At 44.6% G+C, this 16,143-nt stretch overlaps 1 protein-coding gene across 3 annotated transcripts in view; it reads right to left on the reverse strand.

Moving 5' to 3' along the window:
• Positions 1-3,889: 3,889 nt before the first annotated feature.
• The window catches only part of LOC144146823 (uncharacterized), a 105,190-nt gene continuing 92,936 nt past the window's right edge, over positions 3,890-16,143 (reverse strand). For all 3 annotated transcript variants that reach the window (XM_077678753.1, XM_077678752.1, XM_077678751.1), the window contains one exon: positions 3,890-4,065. In XM_077678753.1, the coding sequence (XP_077534879.1) occupies positions 3,961-4,065 (105 nt within the window). In that variant the 3' untranslated portion in view covers positions 3,890-3,960. The remainder of the gene's footprint in view (positions 4,066-16,143) is intronic.

Consider the following 16,143-nt stretch of genomic DNA (forward strand, 5'->3'; position numbering starts at 1 on the left):
CGAAGAAATTCTGTTGAGAACAACCGACCGCTGTCCTAGACGGATACTGGGTTATCCATGCAATAAACGATTCATTCAGTTATTGCCCCGCGATGTAAATGGCACAAAAAGGCCAAACGGAACAATGTCGAATGCTTTGTTTGCAGTCCAAGAAAATACAGTCAACAATTTTATACTTATTAACTACTAAAGCCAAATCATGCGTAAACTCAACAAGCTGCGTTGAGCTAGAAAAACCCGAATCCGTGTTGGCTAGAAGGCTGGACATTATGTGTAACTGATTGTGCCATATCCGAAGTGTAGCCGAGCTCACCTTCAAACACTGCAACTAAATTGAAATCCACGCTTCGTCATTGACAAGGCTCTTTTGTTATCGCAAATTTAAAATAACTCTTCTTTTCAAATAGGCAGTCGTAAAATCTGATGAAGAATAACTGCAGGGCATGAAGTTGAGCCTAAAAATGCACGAGCTTAGTCTGGTATATTTTTAGTACGAAGAACATTATAAACGTCGTTTTTTGCAGCAATATTGTAAGTAGAATTGCTGCAACATGCGCTTTTGCGCGCCCTTACATTTTTTTGGTGGAGAGTCTTTGATACGGCGCCAATTTCAGTTCCTACGTGGTGGGCGCTTTCTCGACGGCCTGATAGGTCAGTTAGATTTGGTGAACCACGGCCATCTCGAGTCGGATTTCTATGCGAGGTCAATGTCTCCAATACACTCTATATCTTCAGTGGGCTAATTGCCTCGAGCTGATGCGTCGACGAGGCCAGAGATCGAGGCGTAGTACCGCTATGGCTGCCAAGGCTTAGCTCACTATTGGTGTGGGAAATTCTTCTTGTGGCAAGAAATGGCATTTCGATAGCCTAAAAGGTTAGCTAGTAGTGTCCAGTGGGTCCTTGCACATTGTGAGTTCACCTAATACCACGCATGGCTGCATGACGAACGAAGGTCGTTTATTTGAAGCGTATAAACACCGAGTGGATGAACAACGTGTTTCATTGGTCAGCTCCCTAACGGCTTTTTCCTCCCGGAGAGAAAAAACCAACGTACACCGTATGGTCGGCTGTACACCGCATACCGAAAGAATGCTGGGTAACCTGTGACTTTACGGCAGTTGACCTCCTCCTGAGCCACGGTTGCCAAACATTCTGCGGCCGTTCGTTAGCCGTTATTTGGCTGAAGGCTGCTAACCGAATACAAATCGTACACCTTAGGGCCGTATGTCGCCCGGTCTTCTTTATAACGCCAGTTGCCCGATGAGAACGAATATTCTGCGTCTGGACGCGCTGTTCGCCGTAGAAAGAGCGAATGCACGGCAGCCACACTCCGGCCGGTATCCTTCCGAACACCAACTGCCACAGCAATACGATATTCTGCGGCCGGTCGCTTGCCGTGCTTCGGCTGAATGCCGCTTTCCGAAAGAAAAATGAATGCTGTAAGCCCGTACGTCGGCCGTTTTTTTTTCTGAACATTGGCCACCGAAAGTAAACTGAATGCCTCTCATCCGGGTGCTTGCCGTTGTGTGTCTGAACGTGGGCGGCCGGAGAAATATGAAAGGGTTGATGGCCAAACAATTTCACCATCGTCCCGTAGGGGAACCCTGAGTAGTATGCGAAGCAGCCATGGGGTCGACTCAAGCTCCCATTAGTTTTCAGTTCGATCGCAGCGTTGCGAGAGGAGAATGAGGAAAGCGGAGTGCGCGCGCGCGTCATTTATACCGCGGAGCTACAGTGGAGCCCACAGCGGAGTATGCAGCAGCTACCGTCGCGTCTCTAACCCTAAGCTGCTTCGCATTATCACGCGCGGAGCCGCAGGTGTGCCGTTGGTTGCGCAATCCCGGAAAGGAGAGGAGCTTTAGAGACGAGAAGAGGAATGCCGGAAAGGAGAGGAGCGTCGGAGAGGAGAAAAGGAATGCCTTGCATACTTCTCAGGGTTCCTCTACAAGAAGATGACGAGGGTGGTTGAACGCGAACCTATCTCATGATACATTCTTTGGTTGGCCAATCCATAGGGGCATCCTGCCACAGTCATCATCAGCGGTGCCTGGCCAGGCATGCGCAGTGGGGGGTGCGGACGCCGCCAACGGCGCCCACACAACGGCAGAGGGAACAGGCTCGACCACAACCTGCTTCGCTGCTAAAATTGGCTGTTCAATGTACGATCAGCGGCTGCGAGGACCTGTATGCTGGGCGGACATGCAAGAAAACGGCCATAGACGGGCCCGTCTTGAGACAGTTTCTGCGCTGCCTGCGTATCTGACAGCCGGGTACCTGCCATTGTGTGTGTGAACGCGGGCGCCTGGAGAAATACCGAAGTGCTGGTGGCCGAATTTTGGCTATTCAACGTACGATCAGTGGCTACCAGAACCTAGATGCAGGCAGTACATGCTAGAAAGTGGCCATAGACGGGCCGGTCCTGGGACGCACTTCTTGTGCTGCCTAGGACAGCTTCCTTGTAAACCGAGCACGAGCGTACGCAGCGCAAAACGGCGTACCACACTCACGGTCAAGTCACATTCCTACACAGTTTCTCGAGAGTTGTCTTCCCTGGTAAATGATCGGAAGCAGTAGAACAATGTAGTAGATCAAGAACGGTTTACGCTGTTTTGAGAGCGACAGCCCGAAATGGTGCACCCATGTTTTCGCCAACGGGGGATGTAGCGGTAAAGCGAGCCGCACTACCCCAGAAGGTAGGAGTCAAAATCGCTGTCGCTTGCGGTGTCAGGTGAAGCTTGCACAGCGAATTTGTCCATCACCTTGTGTTTTTGTGCCGTTCAAAGACCTCCTTGCTCCCCATTGTAGCCAAACAGGTGTCCTTGGTCAGGGTTGGCAGGTCTGGCCCTTTGCCAGCAATCTGGCGACGTTTCGACATCGGTGGCGAAGGATATCGCTGTACCTTGTCGAAATATATCTCTGGAGCCTTGGCTAACTACTTGCTCCTCTAAGAATTGGTGATTTTATATATATTTGGGCCTTTATGGTGCCCCACTATTCCAAAAGCGGCTTTATATGACCTTTCAGTGCATTTGAACCTTTGAGAGGACGTAAACAAACAAAAGAGACCAAACTTTTATGGAGATGATGGTTATCTAGCAAAGTCTAGAACAGGTCCGAACAAATCAGTCGCTCAAGCACACCACCGCACAGCGCTACGTACCGGCCCAAATCAAAATTTTCGTGCTCTTTTTAAAAACGGCACCCGATGTCGTACGAATGGCCTCACAGCCTTCAAACAACCCCACTGGTTTAATGTGCAATGCGCAGTTGGGTTGTTGGGGGTGTTTGATATGTCGGGAACAGTTGTGGAAGTATGTATCACGATGTATACTGGGCACAGAAAAGAAACAAGACAGCGAAAGAGCATAAGTATGGTCTGAAGCAAACGCCCATTCCAAGTTATTTATATTATTGGAATGTTTCACGTAAACCTTGCTGTACAGTAGTGGACCGCTGTCACTTTCCCGCACCAGAGCAAACGAATAAAATGTGTGATACTGTTTTTAACTTCACGTAGTTTCTGAATTTTTTCTGTGAAAGTAATCATAAACTAGTTATTACCACCGCCGGTCGGAAAGTGGCGATTATTGTGGCTACTGTAGGCAATTTCCGGGTGTCTTTGTCTCCTGAGCAGCTGACAACCCGGTCCGTGGTTTCCTGCACAGCTGTAACTAGTGCTCCTTCCTCGGACTTAATCTCCACCTGCGTAGCAGCTGCAGCGTGGGAACGCGCAACTGCTACAACGTTTCTACATGTCATTTTGCAGTCAATATAGCAATTGTAGTGCTGTGATTTTAGCGCCCCTCTAACCAGTCGACCAGCTGGGGTACGAAGGCGCTCCAGTCAGAACAAGGGTTGATAATCCACCTGGGTCGTGAGTTCAGCTCCGCATACAAACGTGTCAACCTTATTCTGTGATAAAATAACTGCAAGGCACTTATTTTCGGTTACAGAAAAATTTCATTCGGCTAGAGTGAGCGTGTGACTGGCGACAACTACAGGCCTCCGAAAGTTGTTCCAATCCAGAAGAACGACCGCTCCCAATCCAAACTTAGTTGCGTCTGTCTGAAAAGCAAAACGTTTGTGAAAAGAACGGCAGTTTCAAAGATGCGGTATCCGCTATCGTCGGCAGCAATAGGAAAAAGCGCTCTGCTTTTTCTAGGTTTAGCACCACTTCGTGCTTTTGCCCAAAACCTGAGCTGAAGTCGAAAAAATGTTTACGCTGTGTTGTGTAAACTGCTCTTGAAATCGAACCATGTCAAAACTCCCGATAAACGTTTCATACCCTGAGTAAATTTGCACCGCTCTGCGGGTCATCGTAGCCCCCGTGGACTGGGTTGGTTACTGGTGGTGCCGGCACTCAATTTTGGGAAAGCAGGAAGCCATTTGTAAACACGTCACAAACTCTGTACAACTTCCGGGTGCGTGGTCTCCTTCGCCATGGCTGATAACAAAACAGGAAAATCACAGGAGGGAAAACAAGAATTACGCGAGGATTGAAAAAACCTAAAAAAACCATGCACATACCCACCGCTAAAGGTAGCCCTCAAAGTTGTGTCAAAACACTTTTGGGCGCCACTGACGCAACTTGGTTTTGATGCTCCCGGCAAGGAGCATACTGTGAAGTAGTGGTTCAAGAACAATTACAACAACAACAATTCGCTAATTACAAAAGTTGAGGCGTGGCGTTGGAACACAGGCGCCACAGATGATCATCGAATACGGATGGCCTTTCCTGTAGCATCGGTGGCATTACGTTCACGGCTGGCGCTGGCTGTCCTCAGCTGCTATCTCCAGTGCTCTCGTTAGGAGCCGTGCGTGAAGAAGTGTGCTGTCCACAACGTCTCTTACGGATCATGGTGTGCAGTGGTAAACCGGTGCCACTGATAACCTCTTAAGATCCGCTGGTCGTTTGTAATATTGAGAAACAAAGGTTTAATTGCCACCTCCTCTGAACATCCTGTTGTGAGCAATGCTGCGCCCATTCAGAATAATGTTTATTTTACGATAGCTAAAATACCCAAGCGACATACCTGTTTACGTTGACCTTGCAAGATGGCAAAAATTTACAATACTTCTTAAAGTTCCTCTTAAAAGCCCGGAGATAGTTAAGATGCATAAAAAGTTAAGATAAAGCTTTAAAACGCTTTAAAACGGTGGCCCGGTTAATCAGATGACCTTATATTCTGTTTACACGCTATTTTGTAGCAAGGTGCCTGAATAACATAAAAATAAATGAAACCCTAAATAATTATTACACATTTTCTTACACGAGAGTGCAACAAGACACCAAAATGTCATTCGGCCGAGTCGACGGAACAAGGATCGCGAACCATGTAGACGTTTGTTTATTTATTGTTTGTTTTACTTCCCGGCCGCGTCCAGCTCTGTTGTCTGTGTCCCAAGCGAAGCGCGTGTTCTATTATTTATTCTTACTCCGCATGGGCGATCTCATTCAGATAAGGAGACGGTTTCGCCCTTACGTCACACGCCTAGAATAATCGTCTTTTATCTACCATGTTCTGGATGTCAATCAACGGTTCGAGAACCACGTTCACCGAAAGATAAAACGCCTGCAGAGCAGAAGCCGCGGTATTCCAACTCGCCGTTGCTGACACGCATACTTGCGCTAACTGAGGATCTCGCAAAAAAAAATACTAACAAACAATACGGAGCGAACGGGAGCGTACGCCTTGTGCGTACCACCCGGCATCCTCAAACTCGAACTTCGAGAACACTTCTCCCGGCGTCCGTGGCGTCAATTCAGGCGTGGTCCTCTACTCGCCAGCTCCATTGTGTTTGCGCCTCAACTGGGAAGAACAGAGGAGCTCAGGCTACAGACGCAGAGTTCGCGAGTCTGGTTGCCCCCGGTTCTAGCACGTGCTAACGTGGTCCACTTTCAGGGATGTAAAAGCTGCCACAAAATAATACGGGGATGCCAGTCATGTAGAACTTTCAGCGCCGCTATCCGAAATAAACTTGAGGTGCAACACCCCGGTCTCTGACGAAATGGGAAGGGCCACCAGCTCTGCAGCTTCCCAAGCCAAGCACCACTACTGCGAACTGGGCCAATGTCTTTTGACAATGGTACAAACATGCAAAGCCAAATAACACAGATGTTATTTCTTACACAAAGATAAATAGGGCGCCTCTTTTAAAATGATTTAGTTCCTGTGCAGTACAGGGAGAGGTTCGTCTAAATTCCAGGAAGATTTATATTTCATTGGCAAAAAGACCGGTGTTACCTTAGTAAAAACATTCGCTCATTTTGGAAGAAGAACGCGTTTCAAATGTCGTTAGGACTGAGTACTCCCGTTTGTCAAAAATGCTGAGCTTGGATATTTTATTCGCGCGATTCCTGAAAGCATTTGTATGTAAAGAAAACCCCGCTTTTCGCCTTTTGCCTTGTCTAACTCAACGAACACCGATGGCCATCGACATACCTAGTTGCGAAGAAAGCTAATCAGGAAGAATAAGCATTCACATTACAAAAAAAACAACCAGGAATGAAATAATCTTTTTGCGCCAAAGCATACGAGTTTGCCCTCCCTCCTGGAGCTACGAAGCCATTACTACGCTAAAAGAATATCAGAAATTAAAAACGGATCGCTTAACAAGTGATCAGTTTTTTTTCGGGAATTTTTAGAGCACTATAATTTCCCCTTCGCTAGAAATCAAAAACTGTGATTGAGAAAGTTATTCATTTTTGTTTAAAGTGGGGGATAAAAAGAAGACACAAGGTGGCAAAAGAGGAACTCAAGAATATGATGTTTACCTAAGAAAATTTCATTGGTGCGTCTCGGATAGCTAACAGGTTAGACTAGATAGGTGCAGCTATGCTAGAAAGGCTTTTAGGTACACAAAGAGCACTATTTCACCGGATAAAGATCTGGTCACGCTGGTGTAGTAGCTGGGTGACATTTAGTTATGACTTTCCGAAACACATTTCGGCCCTCAGTCACCAGCAGCAGTAGAACCCCTGATCACGACGTCAGTCAGGCCAGCAGTACCAAACAAAGGAAAGAATCTCTGGCTCCGGACAAGCCGCCGCTAGATCTTGAACTTGGAAACGTTCAGCACACGAACTTTGTCTAGCGAGGGTAGCTTAGCGGTGCTACTCGAGGAGCTCTCGTACATTAAACGGAATATTATTGGCTAAGTAAGGTCAGAAGAAAAGAAGAAAGCTTCATATAACTGTTTAGCGGGCGTATTCTGTGTTATCGGAGCCCTCACGAAAAGAGGGAGCACAGGTTGGGAGTTTTGATCCACAGGACGTAACAGGAGACGTGGAAGAATTATTTAGGGTTAACCAAAGGGTCGGAGTCGTTGGGAGCAAGCTCAACAAGTGATACTGGTTAAAGATACAGAAGCTTATGCACCAACAGCTAGCTATGATGAGGAGTCCGCAGATAGTTTCTACGAAGATGTCGACTCAGAAATGACTGAGGGAACAACATATTTGACAGTTGTACAGAGAGACATTCAGCAAAAGAAGGCGCATTTTGGAATAGGCACTTGCAACAGTTGAGGAGAAACACTAGTTGGATTTGCGGAGAAAACTAACCTGAGGGTAACGAACATTTCTTCCGCAAACAAAAGAGAAGAAAATGGATATGAAAAGTCCCGACGAGATAAACAAAAATACAATTGACTTTATTTTAGGTGACAACAGAGGTATTGCGCAGGATGTGGAGGTTCTAGACAAGATTCGATGCAGTGTTCGGAGGATGGTTAGGCTCGAAGTAAGGTTGAATCTTAAAAGGTAAAGCAAAAAATTCGTAAAAAGTAATTAACCCAACATCAAGTCAGTCAGAGATAAGATGCAGGAGTTTAAAATAACCCTTCGGGAAAAATTCGCGCATTTAAACGGTGAGTACCGTGACAGTCTTGACATTCTAAACGACAACCTAGCAACAGCAATCACAAAGTGAGCAGCCGCTTTTGGAAAAGGAGGATTAGGGAAACACAACTGGCAAAGTAATTCAGCAACAATGGAACTCATTGTGAAGGGTGGAAACAAGAAATTATCGAGTTATTTGGATCCCATTGAACATACAGAGCTGTCAAAATGAACAGAAGCAAGACAACTGACATGAGTGCATACATAGCACTCATCGAGGAAACGTTTGAAAGAGCATGTAGCTTGAAGGCAACAAAGAAAACGATAGCTATAGACACAGCCAGAATGTACGCACTTAGAGACAAATGACGTAACATTACGCAAAATAGGGGCGAGATAAGGAAAGGTGAACGATTCTACTCCAAGCTGTACGTCAGCAAAGTTAAACAAGGGAAACCACTGGGCCTTGAAGCTTAGCTTGCAATGCTCCCGCAGTAACTAAACAGGAAGGAAAAAAGTCGCACAGGGGCACAAAAGGAGGGAAAGCTGCAGGCGACGACGGCATAACCACAGACCTTTCGATGGAGGCAGGAGATATTTTACTTCAAAAGCTTGCTAAACTATTCACAATGTATGTAAGGACATCAGACATACGTACCACCCGTCAAAACTGCCACGTTGTTTTAATTTACAAGAAAGGAGATAACAAACATATGAGGAATTACAAACCCATCAGCCTTCAGTTGGTTGTACACAAGCTGTTTGTGACGTTTACATATAACCGCATAAACCATAGCCTCGATTTCCAACAACGAAGGGAAGACTGGGTTTAGAAAAGGTTCCTTAAATATTTATCACGTCCGTGTCATGAACCAATTACAGTTGAACCTCGTTACCAAGAGCGCTGATATAGCGAATTGTCGGCTACAGCGAATTAATACAAACTTTGGATGGTGACGCTTCACTTCAGTGACACGTTCTTTTTATTAAGTCACCTAATCCCGAGTTCAGAGTGAGGCAACGGCTATAACAAAGAAACTTCAGTTAGGGAAAGGCTCGAACTAGAAAGCTGGCATAAAAAGTAAAATAAATATTAGAAGATAACACTTTTTTAATATTTTGTAAAACTAAAGCATCAAAGATGGCCTTTAGTGAGTGAACACTGTGTAGAACATCATCTTGCAGTGCTGTGAAAAGCCGCGAGGCGGAGATCGCATAATTTTTCAAATAAATAATAACGCAGACCTGTTTTGTACAACGAACGTTGTATTGTTGTAATTTTATGTTGTCATGTTCCCGTCAATTTTTTGAAACACCACAAGAAGACAGGCATAGATTGCTTCGTACAAGCTGGTTCTAAGCATGCAATATTTGTTTTTGTACACAGGAATATTGCGCGACCCATCATGATGACTTGCCCATTTTCACCTGTACTTTTAGAGCAAATATCGGATATAAAGAACGAATTCTCCATGCCCCATACTACTTTCTATAACAAGGTTTGACTGCAAAAAATATCATGACAAGCTTTGAGTGCAATATAAATATAAATAGAAACATATATACTACCTGCTTTAAGAACTAGCTTTAAAATAAATATAAAAAAGTGGTTGATTCATTAGGCTCCACCAAAGTGATGGACCACATAAAGTACCAAAGAAACAAAGGACACTCCTAGACGACCTATGTAAAGAATGCACGGGCAGGGAAATCCTTCACAAGTTAAGCGAAAAAATTACACCATCTTCCTGTGGGGAACAATGAGGAGGATGCAAGCATCATAGGGGTTCCGTGTAGGTTCCATTGTATTGCTGTCATGCTGTTTCATCTATCGGAGCACGAATGGGAACGTAGTGTGAACCCCCATGTAGAGACAGAGATATCTAGAGAAATGTAGAGACAGCGAGGAAACCGACACCGGCGTTACTTGATCAAACACCTATTGGTTCTCATATTTCTTTATTGCGTGTTCACGCTCCAAACCCCGCTGCCCGCCCTCTTCGTCCTCTTCTCTGGTTGAGCTTCAAGGCGCGAGGCGCTTCCCGCCACAGCTTTCCCACAGAAATTCAACATCCTCCTCTAAAGTTTTAGGTTCGTCGTTTCCGTTGACGTTCAGCTTCGAATACCATCGTTGTATCAGTAGCTTCTTGACGTAGTTTTAATGAGTCAAGGACATAAGGCGCGTTCGTAGCACTTGCTCCTGTCTCGGTTTTGCAGCGCAGTGGGAAGAGCGCCACGTACCTCCCGTTGCGGCCAGACAGTCGTGGGATTGAAACCGTGCGCCGCTATTTTTTTTATATAGTGTAGGGGGAGGGGTGCGGATGGACAGACGACGGACGACGGAGCCGAGAGCAAGAAATGCTTCGCGTCTAAAAATTTCTTTTCGAAAGAGGTTCTAGGAGGAGGTACCATCTCACCAGTGTTGTTCACAGCATGTCTAGAGAGTGTATTTACTAAGCTTCACTTGGAAAAAAATAGGCTTGCGGATAAGCGGGCAGTAGTTCGGCTTTTTGATGTTTTCAGATGAGAGGGTTTCTCTGTGAATCTGCAGAACAACCCCAAAAAATGTTTGAAGCACCACATTCAGCGATTTTAGTCGTGCGGCTAAATATAAATCTGAATAAACTCAAAGTAACGATAAATGAAAGTGCTGAAAGCTTTTTTTTCAGTAGAGGTAACGAAAGACTGACAGAGGTAAGAGGATATAATTACCTTGGCCAGATTGTCAATGCTGACCCCAACCACGAGAGAGAAATTCAGCACAAATTATTATTAGGTTGGGGTGCACTAGGCCAGCGCTCGCAAAAATTCACCCACATTTCCCCGAAGGGGAGCATGGGGAAGTGCGAATGCACGGGTGATGCGAAGGAACTCTTCTTGGCCAATCGCCCTAAGTGGGTATGTGGTGGGGTCGCTTTCGCACTTAAAAACTCTTCTTGGCCAATCGCCCTAAGGGGGTATGTGGTGCGGACGGACGGACGGCGGTGGACGCGTGATTCAGGGTCGCTTAAGATAATACTGATTGTGGAATTAAAAGCTATTTAATTCCACACTAGCCTGGTCAAAGTTTCAATGACTTGTGGGCTTGGCGCCTCGTGATCCCGATGTATGCTCTAGGATTCAACCAGGGCTTCAATCCCATCTTGGTGAGGTATATTTGTGTACAAAGAAGTTACATCTATAGTTAAAAGGAAGGCGCCATCAGAAATTTTTATGTTGTTAATTTCCCGTAGAAAGTGGTTAGTCTCACGAAGATATGCGAATGGGTAGCGAAGGAACTCTTCTTGGCCAATCGCCCTAAGTGGGTATGTGGTGGGGTCGCTTTCGCACTTAAAAACTCTTCTTGGCCAATCGCCCTAAGTGGGTATGTGGTGCGGATGGACGGACGGCGGTGGACGCGTGATTCAGGGTCGCTTAAGAAGTGCATTCGCACTTAATATAAAAAGTAAGATACCTCAATTCATAAAAAAGAAGGGTAATGAATCAAACCACCCTCCAGGGGATAATATACGGTAAAGAAACTTACCGCCAACTAAAGAACTAACAAGCAAACTTCGATCCCCCAAAGTGCCACGGAGCGAATAATCGTAGGAGAAACTCTGAGGGGCAGGAAACGGGCAACCTGTAATATTGGGCTAACTCGAATAGAAGATATAGTTGATTTTACGAAAAAGAAATGGACTTGGGTTGGCCATGTAGTACGACAAACTTACTACGGGTGGATCGCGACAGTGAGAGATTGGATACGGAGAGAAGTGACTAGAAGAACGGCAAGGCCATTAACGAGATGGGAGACTAAAAAGGAATACTCGGAAGCGGACAATGTGCTCGGGCAGCGCCGGGGTGAAGTCAAGGGGAGAGGCCTTCGTGTTGCAATAGCCTTTTAATGATGATAATGATATTTAAATTACCGCCCCCTCCCCCAAGCTGCTCTTATTGAATAAAGAGGTGTCCCAACTGAAGAGAACTTGATATCCTTTGTCAGTGGCCAGGTTTGTGGTAAATATAAACTTTTGTCTGTGCTAACCATTCAAGTTTTTGCAAGTATTAATCGCGGCTTATATTCGATGCCATATGGGAGTCCGAGGCCCCGAAGGTTTTTAACTTAGGTCAGAAGCAATTAAAAGACTGTAATACTTTGTGTCAGAGGAAAAAAAGCTCGGTTCCACGATAATGACATCAGACAGCAATCCCAACTATTTCAAATAAAAGGTTGAGTTTATTTAAAAGCTTGAGAGAACACGGGCTCAGATTTACGGTTTTATCTTTCTAAAAAGTCATCCTAATGCTTACTTTTTTATGTTTGTGAGTAACAGATGCGGTTCCGCCACTCAAAACATTTTCTGGAAATTGACCTGTCATGATTGCGCCCATCCACTATAATACTGCTTTCCCTTTCCGAACCTCAGTTACAAAAGGAAGTCACTAGCTTATTTTAGCCGCAAATATTCGAGGATGGCCCCATTCTCTCTTGCTATATAGAATAGCTCAGTTGAGGAGACCAAATAAACGGTGCGTCTATTCATGGAACACGCAAACGCACGATATTCAACACATAAAAATATTCTCCTAAATAGCTTCCCAACACCGTTGAAGCGCTTTGTTCGCATTACCAATAAATGTTGCTTCAACTTCGCTTCTGAAATCAAGAGCCCGAAAAAATTCAAACAAATATTATTGTGGCACTCAGATGGGATTTCTTTTGTTTCTTTCCAAAAAGGTTATTTTTGCAAAGTAACGCAATGAGGTAGTATTATATTGCCTTTGTTGATTTATTTGATTGTAGAGTGTAACGCGCCGACGCAAAGCAGACGATGAGGCGCGTCGTAGTGGCGGGCTCCGGAATAAACTTGACCACCTGGGGCTCTTTAAATCGCGTCAAAATCTCGTACACAGTGGCGGTGTTGCTTTGCGCCTACATATGAAAAGTGGCCTCCGAGCCCGGGATTAGAAGCCACGTCATCGTGCTCTGCAGCACAACGCCTTAGCCGCTGAGTCGCCGCGGCGGGTTGCCATTGCTTGCTTCGTGTAGTATAGTTTACCGAATGCTAGCTTTACACTTTTGTGGGCACTTCTTCATTTGCGCAGCTTGTTTGTCATTTCATAAAAGACATCAGAGCTTGCTGCTCAACTTACTCGTGAAACAATTAGGTTACCTTGCACGGTCCACTCAGCGCATGATTATACCAGGCAAGCGCTTGAACGAAGAAAATGTGTACATATTTAACGTCTACTTCACCCTCACAAAATTTAACAAAGCTAAGTTCATAATTTTTGAGAAAACGTGTTGTCCATTCCTTTTGTGCTCTCTTTTACGCTCATTAAAACCCCTTGCAAAGCGTATTTCTTCAGTGTTGTCAAATTAAAATTGAGCATATATAACTTTTTCCCAATAAAACAATATTCATCGCCACCTTCATACTCCACCTGGTTGTGGCCCATGTAGGACGAATACCTATACAGTAGATGTCCAGCGAGATCTATCGAGTGCTAGCTAAGTCCATCCTTTCCTAGCTAATTTCGCAGTTCACCCATCCCTCGAGTCCTTGGCCTATCGTATTGCGTTTACAGTCTTGTGGCGGCACATCTGTTAAGTGGATGGTCTACCTGTTGCCCCTCATGTGCATGATGTGATCTGGCCATGCGCATTTACTTCGAGAATTTTAGCTGTAATATAGTCGCCAAGAGTCCACTCCATAGTCCACACACCTGTTTTCGTATACCTAATGCAAAACCCTTGGCACTCGTCTTTGAATTGCGGGTTAGGCCGATTCATGTTTCCTATCAGGCGCTGAGTTAGGCCCCAAGTTTTTGCCCCATACGTCATTACTGCAACAACACAGTGGCTATATACCAGATTTAGAGCTCGAAGAGGAGGCAGAATATTCAGGATATCTTAATTCCTACCAAAGCAGCCCAGCCCGTCTTTACTCTAAAGGTAACTTATTTTTAATGATTTGCAGCAGCACTTCTTAGTTGCCGAAGATAGACATTACTGCTTACTGTAAACTGTACTGCTTACTGTTTCCAATATTTTCCTGCCTACCTTGAAGTCACGCTACTTAGCATGCTTATTGAACATTATTTTTTGTTTAGTTTGTAAGGCTGCAGCTAAACTTTCCGAGCCAAAATTGCGGGTAATGCTCTGAAGTTTTCGACTGGCCTGACTGAAGAAGAGAGAGAGAGAGAATAGTCTTTAATGATACTGGTGAGGTTAGCCCGTCCAAGGCGCCTAGCTTGCTACACCAGATGTATCAAAAATAAAATCGATGAAGATATGATGATAATGACTGTGATGAAGATGACGCGCTCATTAAGAGAGTCCTGTTTAAAAAGTCTGATCAAGAAGAAGACAACAACGTCGGCAAAGTTAAGGTAGCTGATATATTGATCATCGGTAAGCACTCATTCCTTATTAGCTTCCTGACCGCACCTTACCGACGGGCTAGAAATGATTGCGGAGATACAGTGTGCGCTCGCAGGACACTCCATTGTATAGACATTTTTGATAGAACCGTATATTTTCGTACATGACTAGTATAAATATTTAAAGAATGCAGTATATGACTCGTTCACTTCGCATTCCCGTGACCCGTAACTACTGCTGAAGTGAGCACTGAACCGAACGCGTTTTCATAATCTATGAATGTCATGTGCAACCATGTATTATGCTGTGAACAATTTTTGACTACCTGTAGATAGGGTGGATATGGTCTGCCTGCCTGCTCTCATGGTTTTCAAGGTCTAACGTCGCACTAATGCAGTTGGGAATAACTTTTGTAAAGCAAAAAAGAAAACTGAGAGAATAGTAATGGGTCTGTTTGTCTTAGGATCTTTGACATCAGCTGTGTAATTTAGAACTAATTTTGCGTTTTTTCATCACTTTTTTATTGTTGAAGTACTCAGGAGCTTCGAGAATGGGTATGCAGGATTTGTTAGCTCAATCTCGCGTTCAAGGCGCAATATGGGCTGGAATTCTATCATCTCCTGCAGTTTGGCCTTTATTCATTGATTTTACCGCCGTTGCTACCTCACTTTTTCTAACAGGTCGAAAATTCCCGACATCAGTAATCGGAAAACCTGTGTATAAGTCAGCGTCACAAGCTAAAGGTTTGCTCAAAATACCTTGGCTGTTTTTACTATATCGTTTGTGTTTTTGTTATTTTGCCATTCCTATCTTGGATTGCATACCTTCTATTTTTGCCAGAAGAGAGTTTCCTTCTTGTCGCTTTGAAACTTATTCGGTGTTCCAATACTGCTTGAACTGTTGCAACTTTAGGTGCACGGGTGTCGGCCGTCCTACTTTTGGTTATCAGTGTAGAGACCATGGCCAATACTATCCGGCTCACGGATTGTGGGGCGACATTTTTCGGCTGTTTTCAATAAGGCTCTTGGTTAGTTGTGATAACTTCGATTCACATTTTTTCTGTTTCTCTCCTATTGCTAGTGGTGACTGAATGTTCATATTTGTGAAATATTTGTTATCTAACCACATCGTTGTCTTGATTAGACCATACGGAGAATTTGTTCTCACGTAATATTCTTAAGTCTCACTTTTCTGCCATGGAGGAAAGGTAAGGCAGCGTCTTCAGCTTTACCATCTTTATTCTTTCCATTTTTAAACACAGGCCCATTCAGTTTCTGGCCATTCTGTCATCACTTGTTTTAACCATGTAAATTACTTGTAACGGATGTACCGTGCGTGAAGTGCCGGGTAAAATAAAGTGAGTTTTATTTTTTGTTTCACCAATTGGGCATTTTAGAGTCCCTTTCCTATTCCTTTTTTTGCGGAGGACGTATTCTTCAGTCGAATGTTATTTCTTTCAACGTAGGCAGCCAGCAGTTCCTAGGGGCTCCTTCAAAAGCCTAGGCTACATTTCCCCACCGCAGACCCTTCCCCCTCCATTTTTTTATAAACGTCACCTGTGATAATAGAGTGCACAGTTTTATCTTAGGCATTGCTGATTCAACGTCTTAGTAAAAATTTTCTAAAACCACATCATAGTAAGCGGATGCTGGAAAATGGGCCTGTACCACCGGCAACTTTGGCTTTTTATCGAGCCTACTGACAATAGATGCTATACAATACACTCATTACAATACAAAATTCTACATTTTCGGCTGTATCGGCATGAATATGAATCCCTGACTTTAACTAATGTGTTTCAGAATCCCCGCGATAACAGAAAATATTTCAAGGTGAAGAGCACTAGAAATTTGTCATGAGCCGTTCTCACTTTGTCCACCCTATGATATCCCATCGAATACGAAATGATTCTGGTAAAAAACCCAGTAAACCGGCT

This window comes from Haemaphysalis longicornis, unplaced genomic scaffold (genome assembly GCF_048455015.1).
Source record: "Haemaphysalis longicornis isolate Haplotype H1 unplaced genomic scaffold, Haemaphysalis longicornis Haplotype H1 scaffold_7, whole genome shotgun sequence".
NCBI lineage: Eukaryota > Metazoa > Arthropoda > Arachnida > Ixodida > Ixodidae > Haemaphysalis > Haemaphysalis longicornis.